The sequence below is a fragment of the Gopherus flavomarginatus genome, chromosome 1, assembly GCF_025201925.1.
Source record: "Gopherus flavomarginatus isolate rGopFla2 chromosome 1, rGopFla2.mat.asm, whole genome shotgun sequence".
Taxonomy (NCBI): domain Eukaryota; kingdom Metazoa; phylum Chordata; order Testudines; family Testudinidae; genus Gopherus; species Gopherus flavomarginatus.
In genome coordinates this window covers 118,849,181-118,873,991 of record NC_066617.1, presented here as the reverse complement: position 1 = coordinate 118,873,991, position 24,811 = coordinate 118,849,181, and the positions used below count along the sequence as shown (strand labels likewise).

Here is a 24,811-nt window from a genome sequence, read left to right as displayed (position 1 = left end):
CTCCTGCCTCCCTCCCCAGTTGGAGTTTAAAAACTTTACTCTTTAAGCAGCTATGCTTCAGCACTTAGGTGGGCTGGTCTCAAATAACATAGCTAGAAAAGCAGCTGCTACTACCCTCTCTCTTACTAGCATTGTGCAGCTTTGATTTACAGTAATACAGCAATCGTCCCTGCACCATCTACTTGGCAGGGCCTGCTTTATAAAACCCTCACTGTTAATATCCCTGAGATGTTAAGTATTATCCCTAGCGTACAGATTGTGGAGTGAAATATACCAAGGTTACTTGCCCAGTTCCACAATGTAAGTCACTGCGCAGCTATGCTTAGCACACACAGTTCCTGACTCCTAGCCCTATGTTTAGTCCTGTAAATGAAACTCAGCCAACCTTCCATATTTTCATGCAGTGGTAATAAGGCTTTCATATTATGCCATCATGAATATGCTGCTTAACAGGCTGCAGGGATACAGTTATAAAATAAAGTGTTATCCTTCATATCACAGGCTCAGAGGCAGAACTACAGGTTATTTTCTTGCTTTACAAAGCATATAAAAGAAGATTTGAGCCTAACTCCTCTACTCAGATTGCAGATCAAACAATGAAAATCCTGCAGTGCTGAATCCTGAAAAATACTTAACCCAGGGTTACAGTGTCTTTTCTTTTTATCTTGCCCTTTACCTCCATTTCCAAAGGAAATGCTCCCATTATAGTACAGTTCCCCCATGCAGGCCCTGCACCAGAACACTAACCTTCAGCAATTTTTGTAAGCGTGCTTATTGCAGTTTTGAGATTTGCAAGAACTGGTCCAGAAGTGGCTTTGACACACCCAGCTGCTGGATGCCTTCAGCTGGCACATAGTGTTTTTGAATCCCTAATGCTTTGCTATAAAATTGACATTTGGTTTGTATTAGTCTTTATTTCTGTGTAATTGTAACTGTACAAATAAGCCTTAAGTCTTTCTAGTTTTACTGCCTTCTCCCCTCGCCTCCACTTCCCTCACTGCATTCTGACTCTGCATGGAAGGAACAAAACTGTTTCACACTTACACCTTTGTGTTCTGACTGCTGTGCCTCATCTGTTTACATTCAGACACTGCTGGAACAAGTGAGTTTGAACCCCCTCTGACTATTTGATGGAAGAGCTACTGCGGTCAAGCAAAGCAAACAGTGATGCATTTAAAAACAAAGCGAGATGGATACTGGACAAGAGATTGCAGATCATACATGGCAAACTGGTCATTAGGGAGCTAAGTCCTATCCAGGCCTCTTTGGTTCATACAGGACCCTCTGACCTCAAACAATCCTTGAGATCACCTCTATAAGAAAACAATGAATCTCTACTTACACACAGCCATTCAAAGGACAAACTTGTGTGTTATACTATCCTGGGAAAAACAAGTAAGGATACATAGATCATTCTTCCCTGTGTTTACATGTGCAGGGGCTAGCTGTAGCATGCAGAACGTCAAGTGGATGTATGAAAGTAGCAGGAAATTTAAGCCATAATATAGCTGACAGCCAGTGTTGGCCCCTGCTCATGGGCAGAGAAAGCTGAAGGTGATGGTGCTGTCCATAAGAGAAATGATTACAACATGGTCCTGTCCATTTCTGGCAAATCCAGTTCTGCAGCAGTGGGGAGTAAACCTGTGTGCGATCTTCAGCCAGGCTGATTTAGCCAGAACAAGTTCTAGTGGAAATATCCCAAGATATATTCACCAATGCCAATAAAATAGACACCCTGGGCTATGCCAAAGAGAGGTGCTATAACCAGGGCCCGACAGCCTGCCCCCTTCATGAAGGCAGCAGGGCCCTCATGTGTCCAGATCTTCCTGTATATTGAAAAAAGAAAAAAAAACCAAACAATACAATTAGATGGCCAGACAAGCAGCATTTCAGACAGTTGCTACTTACAAACCAAGACTCGCAATCCTCTTAAATTAAAAACCAGATATACTCAAAGTCAGGGTTTTTAATGGATTACCCAGCAATCCTTCAGAGGGGAAGCTCCTTGGGCCCACAGGAAATGGTCTAAGCATTTTCCTTGTATATTTCATCTGAACAAGTAATAAACCAGGTGATCGTCTTCCAGATCAGCTGTTTAAAGTACTTGGCTTACACATCTTGGTTTATAGTTCTCCTGCAGACTGTTTTGGTATGAGGCACTGCCAGGTATGTTGTGTGAACTCACTCTTGTACCAGCCAGTCCCTGTAGGAGCTACTGTAGAGAATAGAGCAGGAGCACTAGCTCATGGGAAGCTCTAATCCAATCTAATCCTAGACTCTTCCCACCAGGAGACCCTCTAGGGATTTATGCAGGAGTGTTGGGGGGAAGGGGGTCAGGTGTTCCAGATAATCCACTGTCACAGTAAGGCGGTGCTAAATGGAATGGCAATTGGACAGGATGACATAGAACAGTAATACACCTGACGTGCAGCGAGGGAATATTCTGGTTTACCTGGCGCAGTCAGTGATTCCATTGTAGGTGTCCTCTCCCAGGCCTTTCTTGAGAGTTTGAATTCGGGTTTTTAAAACTAAATTGCATGGAATGGAAAAGGAACATTTTTAAAGAAGTCCTCTCTAGGCAGCGTTCACAATAAGAATCCTAACAAGTCAGTACAGAACTGGAAAATATAACCACACATCTTGTTAGATCCTGGTTTTTCATGCTGGAGAGATGCCCATGTTAATCACTGAGACACGTGCTACATGAATGATTCCTGGGGGTGCATGTGGGTGTGAATCTGAGAGAACCGCAAGAGGAAACAACCAGGAAGTGATTGAAAGAGGAGAGGCCTCGAAGTGCTCACTGGTTTAGTTTTGTTTGGATATGTAACCTCTTCCAGGGGACTCTCAACTGGCTCTCTTGCACTCAGAAGGTGGATGTTATTCATCAAGAAAAGGGAGAAGCTGCAGGGTTTGATTCCAGGGTCTTAGCCCTCTGACTGGAGCCAGCCTTGGGGAAAACGCAACCATGTCTACAACAATCAGATGATGTTGACAAGGATGTTTTGTTTAAAGAATAGTGATGCGACCCTCAAGAGCAACATCTGCCGTTCTTGTGAGTGGGGTCCCTAACCTCAGGAAGTTGCCAGCATTTGCACACATGGGAAATAGGCCTTCAGGGAGTTCACCAGCAGTTATCTGAAGAGCAGGATCTATGTCCTCAGAGTTCACTACCAGCAGTGTTTGTAAGTCATGTGTTGTATGAGTGTCTTCAGCAAAGAGGTGAAGGTTGTAAGAGAGCAGGGGTTTTGGAGCCTGAACCTATTCTCTGTCTTCAGTCAGTTGCTGTAGAAATTTTGGTCTGCCACCAGCACCACCAATTCCTGTGTCACCACCACAAAGACACCACAAGGACTCACACAAAGGAATGCACCTGAGGACACCAGGGGAGACTGGCCAAATGTGGGGCTGTGGTATGAAAGCGGCTGAACAACCTGAGTTTAAAGAAGTCCATCTCCTCCCTCTCTGGAGGGCTGGCTGTACTGCCCCTCCTGATACTCACCATCCAGTGGGGTCACTGCTACTGCAGCCACGGAACCCGCCACGCAGCCAGACACGAATGAATGGAAGAAGGGTGCCTTCTCCTCAGAGTGCCTCTGTCCCAGTTTGTTGATGTTGGCAAACAGTGGGAAATAGATAATGGAAAAAGGCACATCCCTGTTGGGAAGGGAAAGGGTTAGATAAACACCCAGCATAGACCAATACCACAGACTGCATTGGGAGCCTGGCCTCTGACACAGGCTCGCCCTTATCCTACCCCTGTAGGCTCTTGTACAAAGTGGGTCACATCACTGTCTGCCAGGGAGGAGATGGGGACCAAGCCCTCATCCTCACTGGAATAGGGCACTAGTGACTCTGAGATGAGACACAGCTGCGGTTTGTAGGTCAAGAGTCTCCTGACTGATGTGAAAATGGATCGGTCCAGGGAATGGAACAGGTGAGTGCAGAGTACAGTGTACATTCCAGCTGGCACAGAGAGGAGCAGAATTTGGCAAGAAAGCTTCAGCATCTGCTGCCGAGGTAGGGGAAAGGGAAGGTTGGTCTGGAAGGTTATGAAAGGAAAATTATTTGTGTTCCATTAGAACTGAAGTGTTGAAATAAATGGAGATTTCCCCTGAGAAAGGTTCAAACCAAAGGATTTCCCGTCAGTTAAATAAACTACAAGCAATAGCTGCTTTTCATTAATCTGAAATTTGAATGAAATATCGCTCCAGTCATTTCTGATGGCCCAGCCCCCATCCTATCTGGGTGCACTTTGCGTGGGGGGCTAGATTAGTTCAACTAAAAAAATATTCCACTGGCCCTCATGTCACCTAGGCAGTGGACTAAATACCAAGGGATCGCAATGCCTACAGGCCTGAACAAAAGGGGTGTCTCATATATAAAGTGGGTTGAACGTTTTCCTACAGAACAGGCTTCCCTTAGAAAATGCTGGTTCCACGGAATCCAAAAGTTCAGTGAAAAGTGTTGATTCTGTCAAACTTTCAATGGAAACCAGCCAGGCAGAATAGCCAGCTCCAGTCCACCTGGTTTTCTGTCAGCTACCCTGTGCCACCCTAGTGCACTACCAAGGAGTCAGGGTTCCCAGGGCCTGGTGGGATGCTGGGGCTCTCCAGCTCTTGGGCTGCCTGCCTGCTTTCCTCCCAGAGATCTGTGGTTCATTCAGCTGGTAGCCCACCTAATGGGTATGTGGGCTGCCCAGCTCGCAAGTCCTGCAAGCAGCTGACTCCCTAGGCTTCCCTCCTGGTGGCTGTCTCCCTGGACTGCCCCCAGCTGGCAGGCTGCCCAGCTCGCTGGGGAGCCAGGCAGGCACCCAGAGGAGCTGGGGATTCCAGGAAGCATATTTTGTTTCGGGAACACAAATGTTCTTGCTGCAGGAATGTTTTGATGCTTCCGAAATGAAATATTTTAGAATTTTCTTCCCACAAGAAATTTCAAAGTTTTGACTTTTTGTCTCGATTCAGGATGAAAAATGTTTGACAACTTGCAATTTTTTGCAGGCAGGAAGTTCCATTTTCCAGCCAGCTCTGGTCTTACACTGTGACTCTCTGAGGTGCTACTGAAGCCAGTGGGAGTTGCATGAACTGCCTCTAGAGCTGCATGTGGCCCCATCATCCCAGTTCTGGTTAGCACTTCTTGGATCACTGCTTTAATGGCAGCTAGAAGGGTAAAATGGACTTGTGTGGAGACTGTCAACCCGTAATTTGCAGTAATAGAAGGGGGAAAGGAAAAAGACAACTACATACAGTGATTGATTTGACAGAGAAGAATTTCCTTAATACAGATATAATAATACCACCCAGCTTGTATGTTGCACTTTTCATCAGTAAATCTCAAAGCATTTTACAAATGAGATCAGTGTCATTATCCTCCTTTTACAGACCGGAAAAATGTGTTGATGTGACTTGCCCAAGATCACCCAACCGGCCAGTGGCAGAGAGTCAGGAATAGAAACAGGTCTTCTGAGTCCCCATTCAATGCCTTATCCACTAGACCACACTGCTGATACAGCTTTCCCCTCCTGTTTGTCAGGTGGCTGGGGCAAGTCCTTCAGGAACAGAAGGTAAAACCATTCAGTAAGGAGGGAGGGACTGATTACAAGCCCCTGGTTTGCAGAAGGTTCCCCACCCTTCCTCCTTGGAGTAGGGTGGGACTGGTTTCCCATACTGATTCATCACTCTGTGTCTCCCTGCCTCTCACCTGAGCAGGGTGACTCCCAGGCCCTTGTACAGTCCCACTAGCCCCTGGGTTTTCAGAAGATCTCTGGCGATCACAGTGGCCGAGGGGCGCTTGAATGCTGAGGCTGTGCCAGTGGTGTAAGGCCTGTCCTGCGGGGGCTGGGAGAAGGGAGCCGGTGGGCCATCTGTTCCCAAAACCTTTTGCTGATGAATAGCTGAAAACAAACAAGAAAGAGGAATTGGGTATTTGGAGGGAGAGAGGATCTCTCATTCTTTGCTAAGCAACCGCCCCTGCCCCCTAGTCACTGCCTGGCTTCCCGGTGACCTGCCCCTAGATCCTTTCCCCAACAAAAGATCACTCCTGCCCAGAAGGTGAGAACAACTAGTGCTGAGAGAATAATTGATTTTGTAGGTTAATGGCTGAACTGAACAAATCCCAAACAATTTGGTTAATTTAAAACAGAAAAGTAATTGTTCTCGGGTTTTTTTGTCAACATGAAAAAGAAAAAAATTAATTCGGCTCGATTCAAAACAACATTTTGTTTCAAAAATACCATTTTGCAATGAAATGTGGGAACTATTTCAAAAATGTCAAAACAAAACAAAAATAAATGTTTTTTTCCCAGCCAAAACTATTTGCCAAATTCAACCTGAATTCGCAAATAGTTTTAATATCCTGAAAGCTGAAAAAATGTCACCCACCTCTAACCACCATCCCATCACTCTCTGTGTCACCAACTAGGGCTTCCCAGTCCAAATCACTCTAGCAGTCCTGAGAGCATCAGAACCAAATCATTCTTCCCCACTGCCCCCAACCCACCCCAAGGAATGAAGAGTGTAACTTCTCTATGTAATCACCAACAACTAGCCTGACAGTAAAACACTGAAGGTGGAGTTTGAACTCCGATCCCAATATGGGATCATGAGGCAATTACTGGTCTATTGTACCAGTCCAGAAATTAGATCCTGAACATTCACACAGACAGCTGAACAGGTAAAAGTGTCTTGCATTTCTACCTTTCTCCTCAGGGATTTTTTTTGTTTTTAAATCCAAATTATGCTTTACACTTAAATTATAATCACTGCTAGCTGAGGACTGGGATTGCACGAACCATGATCTCTTCTCACAGAGAGTGTCTCCATGTCATTCCCTGTGGTACTGCTTACTGAGAGAGGCTGGACTCCCCTTCAGCACTTATCGAGCTGGTGGAGACTGCACAAGCCTGTTCTCGAGCATCAAGGGCTCAGTCCCTTTAGAATGCAAATCTCACTATGATATCTGCAGGATCTCAAGAAGTTTGTGATAAAGGGATTTACTGCAGAACCTGAAGCAATAATCTGGATGTCCACTCCCACCCCCGCCATGCAAAAGAGGGCCTAACCCAGTCGTCCAGCATCTTGAAGCTGAATTTTCAGCATCTCCATGGGGGAGGTGACCACCACTTGGCAGGCCCCAGCTCCACAGCCAGCTAGCATCTCCCTCACCAGCGTCAACTCCTTCCTGCTGGGAACAACACAGATGTAAAGGGAATGCACAGCAGAGAGACAGACAGGCAGACACACAGATTTACACAGCTATCTCGGGGGTGGGGGTACACAGCCTTCTCATGCTGCATCTTGATGCTGCCAGGCCACCCCAGCATGACAGCTCCGCACTGAATCCTGAGACTTGTATCTTGAGCTATAAGGAAACAGACTAGACATGCTGTGCCACATATCCACATAGAAACAGGCACACAAGGGCACACACCTCCTTGATTATCCACATGCTGCCCACACAGTATGCAGGTACAGACACTGCATACGCGCTCATTCATAAATTCTGTCTTTATTCCAAACAGCCTGCCTACAATAGTGACCTTTGCTGTACGAAGACACAAAACCTCTAAAAAACCCCTGATTTTGCACTGGTGTGCCAAGGGAGGAAATTCTCTCCTGACCCCAGCTGATGACTGGCTCAATGTCTTAAAGAATATAATTGTATAATTTTTCATCCCAGCTAATGTACTCTTAGACACTATAGATCTATTTCTTATTGATATACGTCTTATCCTTTAAAAAAATTACTAATATAGTTGTCTCAATAACATCCTGCAGCAGTGAGTTCCACAAGTTAATTTTAATATTCGAAAAAAAAGTATCAGCTGTTTGCCTTTATCCCTTATGAATGCAGGTATTATATCCTTCCTTGACAGGAGTCTGGACTTTTATCATTTAACATTTCTTTCCATCTCTAATTTCTATGATCCTCTCTACTGTAAAGACATACGAAGACCCACTCTCACATGCTTGATATATATTCCCACACACATCCATAGGAACTGATCAATGGTCCACCTAGTCTCTGATAATGCTGTGCATCAGACACTTCAGAGGATGAAAAAAAATTCCTATAACGATTCTGGACACGCACACATATTAGTCATCCGCATACTGTACACACAGAACCATAGATATTCAGCTGCACACCAATCTATGCACTTGCATAACTATGCAGGCCCCCACAGAAACACACCCACAACTACACAAATACACATATGCACACTCAAAACTAAATGTCTGTCTATAGCTTCATACAAATACTGCCCCCACCCTCCCCAAACATACACATACACGTAGAAATTTCTGCAAGGCCAAAACTAGACAGTGACATTTCCTCCGTACCTGTCCTGTGACAGCAGCTGTCGAAAAAAGTCATTGGCTGCCAGCTTGATTGCTTTCTCTGGCGTGACCAGTGTCAGGTTCACCGCGGCCCCTGGTCAAGGGCAGAAGGGGCGATAAATGGTTAATTCAGTCACATTCTGTGATGTACTAAAAATCCCTCCCACATTGATTACCCAAAGAAAGAATGGAGAAGAGAGACATCTCGTGTGCAAATGATTCCACGCAGCGAGTGTCTGAGGTCTCAGCTGGTCACAATTTCCAAGGGCAGGGGAAGAGGGGCCTTTCAAAGAGACAACGATGGAGGCAGAACCAGGAAATGGGGCAGGATAGCCCAGGGGCGGAGGGATTGTGAATGGTATATGAGAGCCAGTGCTTTGATGGACAGCAGTGTACTCAAACTGCGACCTATGGAGCAGCAGTAGCTCCACTCAGCCCTACCTGGTAGTCCTCAGAATTAAATGCTTAGCATTGGGAGGGGACTCCTGGGACAAGTGTGCAGAGCCCTTGGTGACTCCCACTACAAGTGCACAGGGACCTTGGGGCCTGCTGGAACAGGAGAGAATCTCTATTTTACATATTTGATTATATTAGGACGGAGGAATGCTAACAGAGTGATAAGGTTTCCCATTGCTCTTGTTTTCACTGGAGGTTAGGAACAGGCACATCCTAACAGGTCAATGCACCGTTCACTCCAACATTCTGCTGACAGCAGTACGTCAGTATGTCACAGGAAAATGCCAACCCTCTAAAATGCCTGACTCTGAAGTACTTCACCAACAGAAGAAATTCCTTTCTGACCCCCCTTGACGATCACTTTATGCTCTGAAGCATGAGGTCTTACACCAGGGGTTGGCAACCTTTCAGAAGTGGTGTGCTGAGTCTTCATTTATTCACTCTAATTTAAGATTTTGCGTGTCAGTAATACATTTTAAGGTTTTTAGAAGGTCTCTTTCTATAAGTCTATAATATATAACTAAACTATTGTTGTATGTAAAGTAAATAAAGTTTTAAAAATGTTTAAGAAGCTTCATTTAAAATTAAAATTAAAATGCAGAGCCCCCAGAGCGGTGGCCAGGACCCAGGCAGTGAGAGTGCCACTGAAAATCAGCTTGCATGCCGCCTTTGCCACACATGCCATAGGTTGCCTACCCGTGTTTTACACCTTTGTAACTTTTTAACCTAACTAGTGTAACTGTAGATGCTGTTCTTATTCATATAAATATATCTTCTTTTTAAATAAATTTGCTGAGATAGTGGTCTCAATAATATCCTGCAGCAGGAAGTTCCACAGGCTAATTACATATCAGGTAGAAGAGTATCAGGTATTTGCTTTCATCCATTTTAAATGGTTTGTCTTTCACTTCCAGAAAGCACCCTCTTGTTTCTACTAAGTAGGCTTGAAAGGATTAGATTGTTATTGGTAAATGTCAGTAAACTTCAATTTCACTGTACACACAAATAGACAACAAATATTTCCATCGATAATCATTGAAATGTACAGCTACGCAGAGAAAGAAAAATGCTGATTGAGAACTTAAGAGTTTGATTTAAGGATATTCACTTATATATTTTGACATGCGATGATTACAGTTTGTGTTGTAATGATTATAAAACTAACTGCTTGAATCTCAACAGCTACTGTTATTAAATAATTATTGTATGACCTTCCCCCTAATGTTTCACAATTTAAATAAAAATAAATACAATGAATAAAAGTCTAAAAATGCTTACAACTAAACATCAATATTATCTGTCAAAATGGTAATAAATAAAAATCAAATTCTGTCAAGCCTACTAATAAGGTAAATTAGAGCATCCAACTGGTCTTTTCTGGTCATCATTTAATTTCTCTCTCTCTCACATCGCCCTGCCTCTGATCATTTCCACTGCTCTTCTCTGAAAGATTCCTTTTTTTGAGCCAGTATTTCTCTTGTCAGTAATCATCAGCTGTGCTCAGTGAGAGCAATGACTGTGTGCCTCAGGGACAGCTGGGTCCTGAAATAACGCCTCTATTCCAGAGAAGAGGTGAATAGGTAGCAGTATGCGCTATTGCTGAGAGGCTGTAACTGACACAATGGAGCCAATCCACTGCAAAGGGGCCCCCGACATTCCCCCAGAGTCTACCTCGGTACATGCCGAAGAATCCCTCTGAACGCAGAGTCTTCACCAAGCAATCCCGCCTGGAACCAGAGAACGAGAAATGGGGTAAGTTGCTGCTGCCCCAGGATTGTGCCATTAGTTTGCTATTAACAATACTTTCAGCTGCACTAGAGCTAGAGTTCACAGCTTCTGTAGGCAGAGGCCATTAGGGGGCAACATGATCACATGCTTGGAGCACGTTAGAGAGTCGCCCATGCAGGACAGTAGCACGTGCATGCAAACACACGTGCCCACCACCCTTTGGCAGCTCCTTCTGTAGAGGGAACAGACAGAAACGAGACAGAAGTCCCATTCTGGGAAAAGAGCTATCCTAGCTACTACCATATTTAACAGAGAGATGGATAGCATGGCTCTGACAGGACAGGGATACTTTGACCAATAGTAAAATGTTATAATAAAATCATGCTATAGAGACTGCATGCGGGAGGATACTCTAGAAATACTCCATGTTTCTCAACCTTTTCATGTTGGAGAGCGCTTACTTGAAGTCAAAGCTTTCCATAGCCCCTCTTACATTGACTGTAAAAGAGTAAAAAGTACTAATAAGCTAGGATAATTCATGTGTATGTGTGTTTCGGGGGACTGACTGAGAATATCTGACCTTGAAGTGCAAGAGTGTGCAGAGAGTGGGGGAACAAGATCTTTTCTTTAGTGTAATAAATTTTTCAATGCCTTGTGACCTCTTCCCCCCCATCCTACCCCCCACCCCGCAGGGGCCGTGACACTGCTCTATAGCACAGTTTGGTTAGCATTGTTCTCAAGGACAAAAAACCTTCTTCTCCCCATTGGTCAGAGAAATTGTGCTAGAACCTCTATTAGCAACAACTGTATTTAAACACAGTTGTAGCTACAGTTTTGACCCTTTAGAACTTCTCTTGCCTGTCAGGAAAAGGGGTTTTTGCTTTTGGGGGTGGGTTTAAGTAGGGAAGCAACGTTATTTAATGGAATTCACCCTGATCTGCAGAGTGGACAGGGCCTTAAAATCTCCAGGGGAGAGTGGTAATGAAGTTGGATAGCCCTTTCACATCTTCATAGTGCATTACAAGCATTCACTAACTAATCAGTTCTGTTGCCCTTCAACACCCTCTAGCGTCCAGAGCCTGTAGGGCCTCCTTCTTTTCCTTTGTAGTCCCAGAAGCACTGGTAGCTTAAGACAGTCCTGGGTGACAGAATGGAAGGCACTGGGTTGCGGCGGCTCTGGTCAGCACCACCGACTGGGCTGTTAAAAGTCCCGTCGGCAGTGCTACCCAGCTAAGGCAGGCTAGTCCCTACCTGTTCTGACACCGCGCTGCGCCATGGAAGCAGACAGCAGCAGGTCCGGCTCCTAGGCAGGGGAGGCCACAGGGCTCCGCGTGCTGCCCCTACCCAGAGCACCGGCTCCGCATTCAGAGCTGAGGGCAGAGTGGTGCCTGCAGGTGAGAGATGCGCAGAGCCACTTGCACGCCTCTGCCTAGGAGGCACACCTGCTGCTGGCTGCTTCCAGGGAGAAGCGTGGTCCGCAGTGCCAGGACAGACAGGAAGCCTGCCTTAGCACCCCTGCTGTGCTGCTGACCGAGAGTCACCAGAAGTAAGCCCGTGCCCCCTGCCCCAGCCCTGAGCCCCCGCAAACCTGGAGCCTCTTCCTGCACCCCAAACCCCTCATCCCTGGCCCCACCCCAGAGCCCTGACCTCCTCCCGCACTCCAACCCCTGCCCCAGCCCAGAGCCCCCTCCCACTCCCTGAACCCCTCATTCCCGTCCCCCCCCCACACGCCCCTCATCCCTGCCCCAGACCTGAGCCCCTCTCACACCCCAAACCCCTCATCCCCAGCTCCGTTGGGTTGCAGGCATCAACAATTTGGGTTTGGCTACACTTGCAGCCATACAGCGCTGCCGCGGGGGCACTCCCGCAGCAGCACTTTGAAGTGCGAGTGTGGTCGCAGTGCCAGCGCTGGGAGAGAGCTCTTCCAGCGCTGCAGGTACTCCACCTCCCCGTGGGGATTAGTTTGCAGCGCTGGGAGCCGCGATCCTAGCGCTGGGGCACTGTTTACACTGGCATGTTACAGCACTGTAACTTGCTGCGCTCAGGGGGTGTTTTTTCACACCCCTGAGCAAGAAAGCTGCAGCGCTGTAAAGCGCCAGTGTAGCCAAGGCCTTTGAAAAAAAGTTTGAAAACCACTGGCTTAGGACATCTCAGCTCTGCCCTTATCAACAGGAGAAGGAAAGCAACATTTCCCAGGGAAGGGCAGCAGGGCCCTGAGGGCTGCTGGAGACTGAGAGCTGGCAGTTTGTACAGAGCAGTGCAGACTTGCCCAGCCCATTTCATTAGGATGAGGCTCTTGGAACATGAGTGAACAAACTCAAGAGAAATACTTCCCAGCATGCATCATGTCAGAGAGGAGGGGATGGGGAGAGGCAAACATTCCCAGCATACGGACACCCACAGGACAGCCACGTATGCTCAGTCATACATGCACAAGTCTATTCTGCAAGTCCCTCACCAAGTTCCTCTCTGTCCTTTGTCTATTAATAAGGAATTTTTATATTTTATTTTATTTTGTGGAGGGATTTGGGTTACATGATTTTCTTATCTCACCATCCCAGATCCTAGAAATACCTCATTCCTCTCCTGCCCCTCCCTGGGCCTCCAGCCAAATGCAGAGCAGAATCCACTTTGGGGCCCAGCAGGAACTCTTATCAAAGATGTATTGTTGTCAGTGGTAATGCCCTAAGACTGAGCTAACTGATGGCTCCCCTCATACAAGAAAACTCAGGGAGTCAGCTGGGAGCAGAAGCATCTTGTGCCTTAGAGGAGGAGGAATGAATGACAGGGACAGTTGAGGAAGAGGTCTTCAGCTCCAGCCACCCCCACCATTGTTGGAGGGGCAGGGAGGATTAGGGACAGTTTTATGTTCACTTACTAGTGCCCCCACCTGGGGGGTTCTAAGAACACATACATTCCAGTATAGACTCCTTGTCCCTGCTGGTTTTGAAGACGTGTTTTCGCCAAATCAATTGGGAAGACGCAGCTCACTCCCACTAGCCCGGCCACACCTCCATTGATTAACTTTGCTGGAACACTGAAATGAGAAGGGAGAGGTCAACACTGCACTCTCAACAATAGAATGACAGCTGCTTGCCCTGCCCCCGATCCCTCCTGGATCCCCTCCTAAGGGCCTAAATTCCTTTTGAAAAGGAGATTTAGGGTCCTAAATCAGGTAGGTGCTGCGATGCTGAGCACAGCAACACCTAAATATCTTCAAAAACCTGGGCCTTTGTCTCTTCATGCCTCATTCCCCATCTGTAAAATGGGGCTAATAGCATTTCCCTACCTTACTGGGGTGTGGGGAGGACAAACGCATTAAAGATTGTGTTGTGAGGTGGTAACGGGCCCATGTAAGTACCTTAGACAGACACAGTGGAGAATAAAGAGTGCAGACTGACAGCTGCCCAAGGGATTTCTTCAGGTACTTTCAATGGGAGTTGTGTGGAAAAACCTCCTTGGCAGCTTTGAAAATCTCAACCACAAACAGAAAGAATGAATGATACTTTAAGTCAGCCCTGCGCAACTACCAACAGGGACGCTGCACGAGGCCGGGCCCCTTTTAAGGACTGCTGCTCTTCTTGACCCCATCCCCAGAGCATGTGAACAAGAGTGTGACGGCTGCTTCCTGATTCCCATGTAGTTAGCAGTTAGGCCCTGCAAATGTAACCCCACCCTCTTGTGCAAAGCCCTCCTCCACCCAAATCAGCTACCAAACCCTTTGAATGTGCACAGCCCAGGCAGTAGGAGCCGACCTGAGCCCCTATTCAACTGATTTCACGCAGGGATCCACCAAATCTTGGGCCAGGCTCTTCCTCAGTCTAATGAGGAGCTCACTGGATGGGCTAGGAAAGATTGCTAGTGAGTGGACTGATTCTGCAGTTTGATTGGCTAACATCTCCTTCCCAGGAAGAAAGGGGAAGGTGGTCAGCCAACCACCTCAGCACAGACTGCAGAGCTCAATGAGCACCAAGATGCCTTGGATTTACCAGGGTTTTACGGTCCCACCTCCCTGCAACATACTCACTGAAGTAACATGGCCCGGCAACCTCACGCAACTAGCCCAAGCAAAGCTGCGAAAGAGAACTGGGCTGCTTATGAAGTCCCAGAGGTGGTGGACATGCTGGGACAACAGCCTATAGAGCTAGCCTGCTTGGGTGCATATATATCTTTTCTTATGAGTTTGACCATGTTACATTATAGGTTTGTTGTTATAATACATTTATCAATTTGTATTAGAGTATTTTAGCTGTAACATAAGGTACCTACAATGGCTGCAGGCTCTGTAGGTTAACCTAAGACAAGTTAGTATATAGGTTTGTGATCTTTCGCATAGATACGTGGGCAAATTAAAGCAAGTTGGTAGGTAAGGCCACCTAAGTTCATGGCCTTTGTCAGACTTAACAGATACACCACAAAGAACATGGAAATAACCGGTTAGGACAGAAACAATGGAGGTGAGGATGAGCTAATGGTCTTTAATGGTAACAAATATGTCATTAATACACATGAACATGCCAGCCTATAGGACAAGTGCGGATCCTAACATTTTTGTGGGTGAGGAAGTTAAGATTGGACATGGAAGGAAGGCACATAGGAATCAGGTCCTACAATAGGAGCAACCCACCATGTTGGGAAGGTTCAGCTGGTTTTCTTAGTTCGTCATTGTTAGTTCTTACTTGTTTTCAGTAAACTCTACATTAGCGTCTATGGCCTTCCTATAGCATTTAGTTCCAGCTTCTTCTAAGTTCTCCATCTCTCCCTCAAGACTTGAGGAACCTGGACCAATGAACTCTCTTGGCATGTCAGAGGCAAGGCTAATCCTTTGTCTCTTTATCACCAGGTTACCAAGGAAGGATGTGAACAGATTAACTGAGAAACGTTTATAGTATATACAATACCACACAATCTGTTAGAACATTATTGCTTTTGTAACCAGTTGATTATTTATTATTTGATTACTATTCCATTACTGTTCCATTTATCTCAATAAGAGGCTTTAAGGCTGCATTTTGTTCTCAGTGAGAGTTTCCTTGTCATACATCCCAAAGTCCCTGCAAATTCTATGTAGCCTGATTCTGGGACAAGAACCATATCATCTTCCGATCAGATTAATGGGCGATCCTATAACCGATATTATCTAACAATATTATTAACCTCCCATAAAATCAGGCAACAAGCAGGTGGATTAGCATGTCTACTGATAATGCTCTTAGGTCCTTACAGGTGAATTAAAACCAAGCTCTGTAAATGCAAAGAAATCAGGACCTGGGAAATCTCATACTTCATCTACCAATTGACTGGGAAGACCAGGCCCACAGGGCTCCCAACTGCTGCAACTGACAACCAGCTAGCAGTTTAGACACAGGCCAGAATTATGCCCTGAAGGGAAAGAAACTGTGGGAATGGCACTGACCTGATCTTTTTCTTGCTCCCCATAGTTCCTCGAAGACCTTCTCCCTTGACTGCTGCAGACACAGGGGGATTCTTTCACCACAGAGACACTCTTCCCTTTGAAAGAGGTTGCCTTGTTCAGCTGGGGGACAGAACATCAGATCTTACAGCGCCAATTGCCATGTGCTTTAATATCTGCAGGCATATTATACACTTGTCTCTGGTATTTACCACGTGATCTAATACAAGCCCATGCATACATCAGTGGGTTCACAATTTATCACGCACCATACAATTGCCTCACCTGCACTCTACCCATTAACCTACCTCCCGTTAGAGTGAGACTGAGATCCTGAAAGTGATTTAGGCACCTAGCACTCATTGATTTAAATGGGATTTAGGTGCCTGAATCCCTTTGAGGATCTCAGCCTATGCCTAACATCCCAAGGTGCTGGGCAGCTTCAAACAGCCACTATCTTTTTTTCTAAATCAAGTCACCACAAAAACATTCCCCTCTTTTCTCCAGTTGTGGAAATCCCTGCCCTGCCCTCCTGCCCAAATTACACCCGCCCTAGTCCCTGGATAGGTGAGATTGAGTTCTGCACCTGAGACACATTCAAGGTCTAATCTCATGCTGAGTGCCAAGGGGCTGAAGAGTCACGTACAACCCGAAGACAGACAAGCCATACAGAACAGCTAGCCCTATTATTCCAGTTGCTCTGACAGCTCTCTGTGGGGCCTGAGAGCATCTCTAGTTGCCAGGATAGCTCGCTGCAGCTCTTTAAGCTGGTCTTATCCTAGCAACAGGATTGTTGAGGAACCACTGAACAGATGGTACACAAGCTCCCCTGTCGTAGGCCTTCTGTCTCTTGTAAGAAGCAAGGAGTAAAAGAATCCCTGAGGTACAAAGTCACGTCTGAAAGACTATGAGGTGCCCCCCCTCCATCCCCTCCCCGAGCCACAGCCGGCTCCAAGATTCACAGCAAAGGATGTCTCCTCCTGGGACTAGCGTGGCCGTGTCTGCAGAGTGCTATGGAAGAAACAAGGGGGTGAAAGGCAGACAAAGGCAGCAGCAGCAGCCTGGAATTGTGAGTGGGGTTGGAAGAGGAGATGAAGTGAGCAAAGCCTTTGCTCTCTGTAGCGTGATCTCTAGGGACATCAACACCTGGCCATTCTCTGAATATCTGCCCTCAGAGCACAAGGTGCCAGGGGCCAGCGGGAAGGCCCAGACATGCGAGCGGGTGGAGAAGGTGGCTTGAATCTGGGGCTGAGATCATGGCCATTTCCAGTTGTTTGCGTGCGCGCTCTCTCTTTCAAGAAGTATAGGCAGTTTTCGTGCTTGTCATGAAAAAATAGGAGTAACTGGATTCAGGCAGAGGGCATGCAGGCCCTTCTCCAGCTTCCTCCTTCCTCCAAACTCCCCTGTGCACCTCAGCCCTGCCCTGCAGCACCCCCTGCTGGGCCAGTCCCAGCCTCCTCCTGTCCCAGCTCTGTCAAAGCATGGCACTCCTGACCTGGGATCCCAGCTGGTTTGTGAGGGAGGCAGGAACTGAAACAAGTGCTGTTCTAAATGCAGATCTCTTGTGCAGAAGCTTTATTCTGATCAATGCTAAAGCAGCACTGCATGGCTCCAGGGGGAGCAGACACCAATCGCTGCCAGCTAGAGAGTGGGTCAACATAGTGCTGGGATTTCCAGGGGTGGGGTGAGGTTGGGGGGAATACAAGAGAAAGGACTGGAAAGGGAGGATCCTTTGGAAAGTGGGCCCTGCCACTGAATGGGGCCCTGAATTAGCAGGGAATAGGTGAATAGCAGGCAATGTGGCACAAAGCTGATTGCTGCCAACACAGGGCCCAGGGAGAAGATGCACTCTAGGTCCAATGCTTCCCCTACCACCCCGGTTCCCCTGGTCACATTATGCAATGACCTGAAGGAAGAGGGGGGGTGCAGGGGCAGGACAGTGCCAGGGAGCTGTGACTCACTGGAATGGCATGACACACACAAACACTGTGTGTTGACTGGGTGGGGACAAAGTCTGATGTTCTGGCAGCGAGGGAGTTCAAATGTCAATGGATCTGGAGCGTGGGCACGGAGCAGAAGAATCTCCTAACAGAAAGCTAGAGCCTGCGGCCATTGTACATTCTTCTCTGGTCGCAAAGCAGGTAGGATGATGCTGTAGGTGACGAGATGTCAAGACTGGCATTTGCCAACCCCCAAGGGTTCAAAATAAAATAACAAATAATAATAATAATCAAGATTTGCTTTAAAATCATGAGATTTAAAAAAAGTTTGAGGTTTTTTTAGTTGCCTTTTGGTGGCAGATTGTCTTGTGTTTCAAGCTCTTCTTCACAGCCACGAGGGCTAGACACTTACTTGATTTTTAAAATGAAAGCTGACAGATTGTCAGGCAATACTCTGACTCCAACAGCCAGGACACGAGGAAACAAAAAACAAAAATCACAAGACGCATGATAAAAAATAGTTAGCGTGGCAACACTGCAGTCTAGTTCCTACTCCTCTAACTCCCATTGTCACCCTCCTCCCCAAGGGGAAACAGCCCATGCTGTGAGACACACATTGGTAGGTTATTTTCTAGACTGCACCCTGATCTGTTTGGGGCAGCTGATTCTGACAGGGACCAAAAAAACCCACAGCAGTACAATGTAGGATGTGCTAGCCTCCTGCGAAGCAATCTACTCTCCATATATTACTAAAGAAATCAGAGACAGGCCTGAATCAACATCTCTGAACTCTGGGGAAGTTCCGATCCGGGTCTGAACTTTGCAGCTTGGACCCACATCTAAGAGAAACCCAACTTCCAGATTCCAGCACCATCAAGCATTTCTGAAGCTCTAGAAATCCAAGTGGCACCAGGAGTTTAAGGAGACCCAAGGCCGGGTTAGAACTGCACAGAGTACCATTCACACTAGCCCTCTTGATACCCTCAGGCTGTGACTTACCCAGAAAACATGTATTTATGAGCGATTTTTGTGAATGTGTTGGGCTGATGCATAGATGGAACTGCTATAGGGTCAGAAGAGAAAGAGGTGAAACTTACCTCTATTTCTGATCCATCAGTTTTCTCCCTTCTTCTTGTCCTTGCTCCTCTTCCAAACCTAAATATCTGACTCACAGCTGGATTCCACTAGCAAGCAAATCCCATTCCTGGCTTAAGGGACAGTTCACAAATTCCCATTGTTTTTAAGCAGTATCAAAATGCCTTTTCTGTTTGGTTAGCTTTTCCTCCCTTAGCCTGAGAAAGAAGTCACTCCTGGTCCCTTCCAGCCAGAGCTTTCCCTCTGGGTGGGGACAGATAGGGGAGGAGGGGCACATCTCACACAAAAATGCCTGTTAGGTTTTTAACCTAAAGTTAAAACAGGTTTTTAGACTAACAAAGGCTGGATTTCCTCCCACTTTGCTGAGCCCCGCCCGCCTGCCCCACGACTGGTAGGCTATAATCATTCAGTTAACAGAACCATAGACCTGCTAGACCAGTCAGTCACTATCCCTGCTCGGGCTTTTCCCACTCCAGTTTTAAATGTCATTAGCTATGGGGCTTTCACCATTTCCCCTTGGAGACTGTTTCATAGACAAACAGCTCTTGCCATCAGGAAGCATTTCCTGATATTCAGCCTCCACCTTTTCTTTCTTAATTTCATCCCATTGCTCCTAGTAATTCCCCCTTGTTCCACAGGAACCAATTCTTTCAGCCCTTGATGCTTACACTCTTCACATGCTTGTAGATTTAAGTCTCTCCCACCCACAGGTAGTTTTCTTTTACCCACTTTATTACAGAAACTTGGCCTGGTATCCATATTCAAGGGCTAGTCAGCTGATCCAGGGAATCAGTCCTGTCAGCACTCAGCCTTCTATGCAACAATGGCTTCAGAAGGATGTTAACAAACTTTAACAAACCGTAGAGAATTCCTAAGAGATATTTGAGGTTTACCTGTAGGATTAACAAAAATGTGTCTGCAAATCTGGTCCCCAAACCCCATGCTGTCCATCCCTAGTCGCTCACTTATGAGAGTCATGCATGATGGGGCTCTCTCACTTTGTGACCAATTTCTCTGACATGGACCTTTCTGGGCAGCCTCTGCTTTCTCCCCTACAATTCCAAACAACTCTTCATCCTCATTGAGAGAGTTGCTTTCCTACTCCCAGTGATTTATATCCACTGAATTGTAATTCTTGTGCTAGGAAATTTCCCCCTTTCAGGAAAGGTGCATTACTAAAAAGAAACTTGCATGTGGGATTGGGAGCATGATGCACATTTCCAAGGGAAGCTTGGCTAAGGTTTTTGTGGGTTGCATTTCCCCAAGAAAGATTGTTTCAGATTAAGGTATGGCTGTGACGCATTTCCCCAGGGATACTTTGTGCAAGGATGACTATGGTTCTGTGATGCATTACTCCAGGGAAGGTTAGCATGAAGGCAGGTTGGGGTGGGATATATTTCCCCAGCAAGGTTCCTGTTTTTGTTTTGTTTTTTAACCTTATTTCCCTGCTGCAGTGGTGAAGGCACAAGGATCTTTAGTGGCAGACACTGGAGTTTATACCATCAGTATTGAGACTCACAACCTCAGATTAGACACTAGGACTCTCTCCTGGCTCTTTGCTTCCTGCCCTCCAACCCTTTACTTTAAATACTTGATACCAGATCCTGCTTAACTCTCGTTGAGTCTAATAGCCAAAACAGGAGCCAGACTAACAGATTTTGAAGAGTCCCTGTCACTCCAGAGCCCCATGCTGCCAAATTTTCTAAAACCCAGGGCTGCCTGGGGGGTGAGGTGGGGTGGGGATGTGGGGCAATTTGCCTCAGGCCCCAATGAGAATATAGCAGTCTATAGTATTGCAACTTTTTGTTATGGAAGGTGCCCCCAAAATTGCTTTGCCCCAGGCCCCCTGAATCCTCTGGGTGGCCCTGCTAAAACCCCACAGAAGCTAAAGGGCACTGGAAACATCAGTGTGTCTAGAGCTTGGATGCATCCCCAAGAGAGTGTGATTCAGCCCAGTTCTCTTATGGATATCCTCTCCCCCCTCAGCCTATGACCTGCCCTAAACAGGATCTTCGTCCAGAACTGATCTTTTCAGGGAAAAGGGCTTTAAAAGAAGGTGCATGTTGGGGGGGGTGCCCTGAAACAACAAGGACCCCACCAATAACTAGGGTATATCTAAGTGTTTGCTGGAGGGAACCTTAGGGCACCGCTGACACATTCTGGTAGTTTCCATTGCCAACGGGAAGGCAGCAGGGCCGGCCTTCGGCACAAGCAATAAAAGCAACAACTTGCTGTCCCATGCTGACTCGGCAAATCATGGTCCACTCTCCCTCCCTGGAAAAAGAGAGGCAGCTCCACTCTTGTTTCTTTTCTCTGGGGCATGGTAGCTTGAAGTCCTCAGCAGTGGTATAACCCATTGGCACTGGCAAGCTGCCCTTAGCTCCAGCTCTAAGGTTTGTGCTGCCCCAGGCACGGTGAGACAACAGTCCAGGCCTCATAGCCTGAGGTGTGCTACTGAGACTGAACGTTCTGCCTGCCGAGGGGAGCACTTGTTCTGGCTGTACAGACAAGACAACCCAGAAGTCCGACTGCACTCCCCACTGTTCCAGCTCATCAAGACTCTACGGAAATAACCGTGGATCTGTAAAATCTCAGCCAGGAGCCAACCTGGGCTGAAGGGAGGGAGGCTGAAGAAACTGTGACCCCGTCTAACACCTACAGCTAGTGCAGGAAGGAAGGTTCGAGAGAATAAACGTCCTATTTGCCATTCATCGTAGATTGAGGGGGTGAAGGAGTTGCAGAGGTGAAAGTAACTCAGTCTGGTCTGGTGTACCAGCAAGAGCTGGTACGCAGCTGATCATACCAGCAGGGAGCAGCTTCCACAGGCTGGCAATTTAAAAAAGCCCAGGGATCCCGGCAGTAGCCAGAGCTCCTGGCCCTTTAAATCACTGCCAGAGCCCCAGGGCTCCCAGCCACTGCCACAATGGGGCTCCGGTAGGGATTTAAAGGGCCCGGGGCTCTCAGTCGCTGCTACCACAACCAAAGCCTTGGGGTAGAGGTGGCAGCCAAGTGCCCCAGGCCTCCAGTGGCGATTTAAAGGGCCCAGGGCTTCCAGCAGTGCCCTTTAAAGGTCCTGCCCCTTCTGCCCAAGGCCTCACCCCTTCTAGTTCAGTGCCCCTCCCCACCTTGCTCAGGACACCTGCCCTGCGTTCTGGTAAGTCCCTCAAGTTACTTTCACCGCTGAGGAGGAGGTAAGGCAGGCAGGCAGCTCTCTCCACTGTATGCAAACAATATAAAGTGGTGCCTAAAAGCTAGTGCTCTGGCATATGCTGGGTGTGCAGGCCATGACTGCAGTACATTCTTCTTAGAAGTGGGAGAAAGTTTACACTAAAAATTGACACAAAGAGTCAGGTTTACCCCTGCAATAACAACTCCACTGAGTTACGGTTGCCAGAACTCCAGGATTGTCCTGGAGTCTCCAGGAATTAAAGAGTAATCTCTTCCAGTATACGTCCAACCAAAATTGGCAACCCTACACTGACTTCAATGGAGTAATTACACTGAAGACAAAGCTGACCCTTTGAAAAAGCTTCAATTGCAAAGCCCTTCTGTGTTTAACAAAATCCTTCTTTGCCCACACCGCCTTAGATGGGGAAGAGGGGCCCTTCCCCCTCCATGTGTCAGAGAGGAGCCAGGGTTTGATCGATTGCAATTCTCCTCTCCTGTGCCATGGTGAAAACACAAAGGTCAAGGCCCCAGGAAATTGCAAACAACTTTTGCCCGCCAGCCATGGAAGAATTGGTGCATTTGGGAAGAGAGGGTGAACTTTTTACGATCCCTAACTACTGAGCGTGTGTTATGGAAATTTTTTTTCTTAAGTGGGCAGGGAACATGTGGTTTCCTGGTGCTGCTGGGAGAGCAGGGGTAGCTCCACCCAAACAGAAAGGAAATACTGCAGCCAAAAGCTGGAGAGACTTCAAGCCAGAGGGCTGCTATCACATTACAAACCCCACCCAACCTGTCCCTTGCCATGCTCACCCTCTCCCGAAAAGTCCATTTACCTCCTTCCAGACTCGAGCCTTTTCTCCTTCAACCGGGGCTTCAGAGAACATGGACAGAGCTGCCAAGCTTCACTCATTTGCAGGGAGGGGCTTCTCCCTTTGAGGATTGATTTTAAGACTGTTTTTAGGGTGTAGCAGAAACTCTGGATTTGCTGTAATGCCTGGGAGGCCCATACAGGCTCAGGGAGCAAAGCAAAACCAGCCGTGTTCTGTTTTGTACCAAATGGTGTTTAGTGTTATTATGCAAATACATCAGAGTGCTCTCTTTTGTAAAAACATTGAAGGGGAGGCTATACTGTAATGGACTGAACATACATACAGCTGGAGCCAGGAGACCTTGAGTTCTATTTGTGATTCTTCCATAGTCTTGGTATGTGTGTGACTTTAGTCAAATCACTTTACCTGTCTGTGCCTTCCTCTCCCTGACTGTAGAACAAGAATATTTTCTAGAACTGGTTTAAAAAAGAAAAACAATCAGGATTTCCATTGCCCAAGAAATGCCAATATTTCAAAAATTTGTTTTTTAATCTCAAATTGGGACAAAAAGCCACACTCCATGAATTTTTTTTTAATATTTTGAAGTTCCAAAAAAATTCAATTTGGAAACAATGAAACATTTCAATCAAAACAAAACTTTTAAATTTAACATAACTGAATGGGTTTATTTTGGCTTTGTTTGACAATCTGGTATCCTCACGAGCTGCCACAGTGCCTCATAGGTGCTGCAGTTTGAGTGGCTCATGCCCTCACGCTCCTTTCTGGGTGGACTGTCCAGCAGAACTACATCTCCCATGATGCAATGCGGCCAGCTATGCTCATAATGCAGTTCAAACCAGAGAGGACATGGCAGTGTGTCATGGAAGATGTAGTCTTGCCAGGGAGCCCAGCCCATTAAGAAGAATAGGGGCGTGAAGGATGCAAACTACAACCCTCATGGGTACTATAACAGCTCAGGTAGACACAGAATGTTTCATTTTGACATATATTCCGATTAGTTTCAGTAAATGTAATTGTTATGATTCAGGTCAACTTGACTCAAAACAAAATATTTCATTTAGATTTTATCCATGGAAAAAGAATCAAAAAGTTTCAGTAAAATCTAAATTTCCCATGGAAAAAAATCATTTTTGTGGAAAATTCTTTTCTTGTTAAAAAAACTGACAAAATTCTTGACAGGCTCTAAATACTTTCCCATTTTTGTAAAGACCTTTGGAATCATCACCTAAAAGCACTGCATGAGCTCTGCTCTTGGATCTTTGTGGAAAAGCATCGTTGGGGAGAGACCAATGCATTTTCAGGGTGTATTATTGAGTTTCCAGAATATCATAGTCATATGCAGCTGAGTGATGTAGTAAGGCTGGGCTGTCTCTCCACTCTTAAGGTTTCTCACCTTCACCATTTCATTCAAATGCACTACAGTTCTCCCGCTTCTATTCTTCAATAACAGAGGGAGAAATTAAGTCTGATATATGAATGTAACACATTTCAGGATACAAGGTGTATGGCAGATATTACACACTATGAAGTAGCAAGATAGTGTGGTGAGGGGTTCTGCTATGTTTTCAGTGCAAACTAAGGTCTGACCTATAGAATTCAAATCCATTTCTCAAAAACTCAAGGGGGTGTTCAGATCTGGCCCATTTCTTTAAGACACATTACAATACTACACTGATTGGTACTATAGGGAAAAGTCAAATAGAAGTTTTCCAGCAGGCGAAAGTTCCTCTCAGTAGAAAGAAGAGACAGTCCCAGGCAATCTAATTCTAAATATGACATACTAAAGGAGGGAAGATCATCAAAACAGTAGAGAGGGGATGTTACAGCAATAATTACGTGGTC

At 46.4% G+C, this 24,811-nt stretch overlaps 1 protein-coding gene across 2 annotated transcripts; it reads right to left on the bottom strand.

Annotated features, from left to right (window-relative positions):
* Positions 1–1,684: 1,684 nt before the first annotated feature.
* On the bottom strand, positions 1,685–19,152 carry SLC25A18 (solute carrier family 25 member 18). 2 transcript variants are annotated; one of them, XM_050920969.1, is made up of 10 exons: positions 18,974–19,152; positions 15,940–16,059; positions 13,438–13,560; positions 10,467–10,522; positions 8,343–8,433; positions 7,061–7,179; positions 5,701–5,893; positions 3,503–3,657; positions 2,453–2,528; positions 1,685–1,826 (listed from the first exon to the last, which is right to left on the bottom strand). In XM_050920969.1, exons 2-10 carry the CDS (start codon positions 15,960–15,962, stop codon positions 1,685–1,687), a joined length of 978 nt encoding a protein of 325 aa, XP_050776926.1. In that variant the 5' UTR covers positions 15,963–16,059; positions 18,974–19,152. The 2 variants fall into 2 exon arrangements, with proteins under 2 accessions (XP_050776926.1, XP_050776930.1); XM_050920973.1 differs by lacking the exons at positions 15,940–16,059; positions 18,974–19,152 and having other exon boundaries at positions 13,402–13,528.
* Between the last annotated feature and the right edge of the window lie 5,659 nt (positions 19,153–24,811).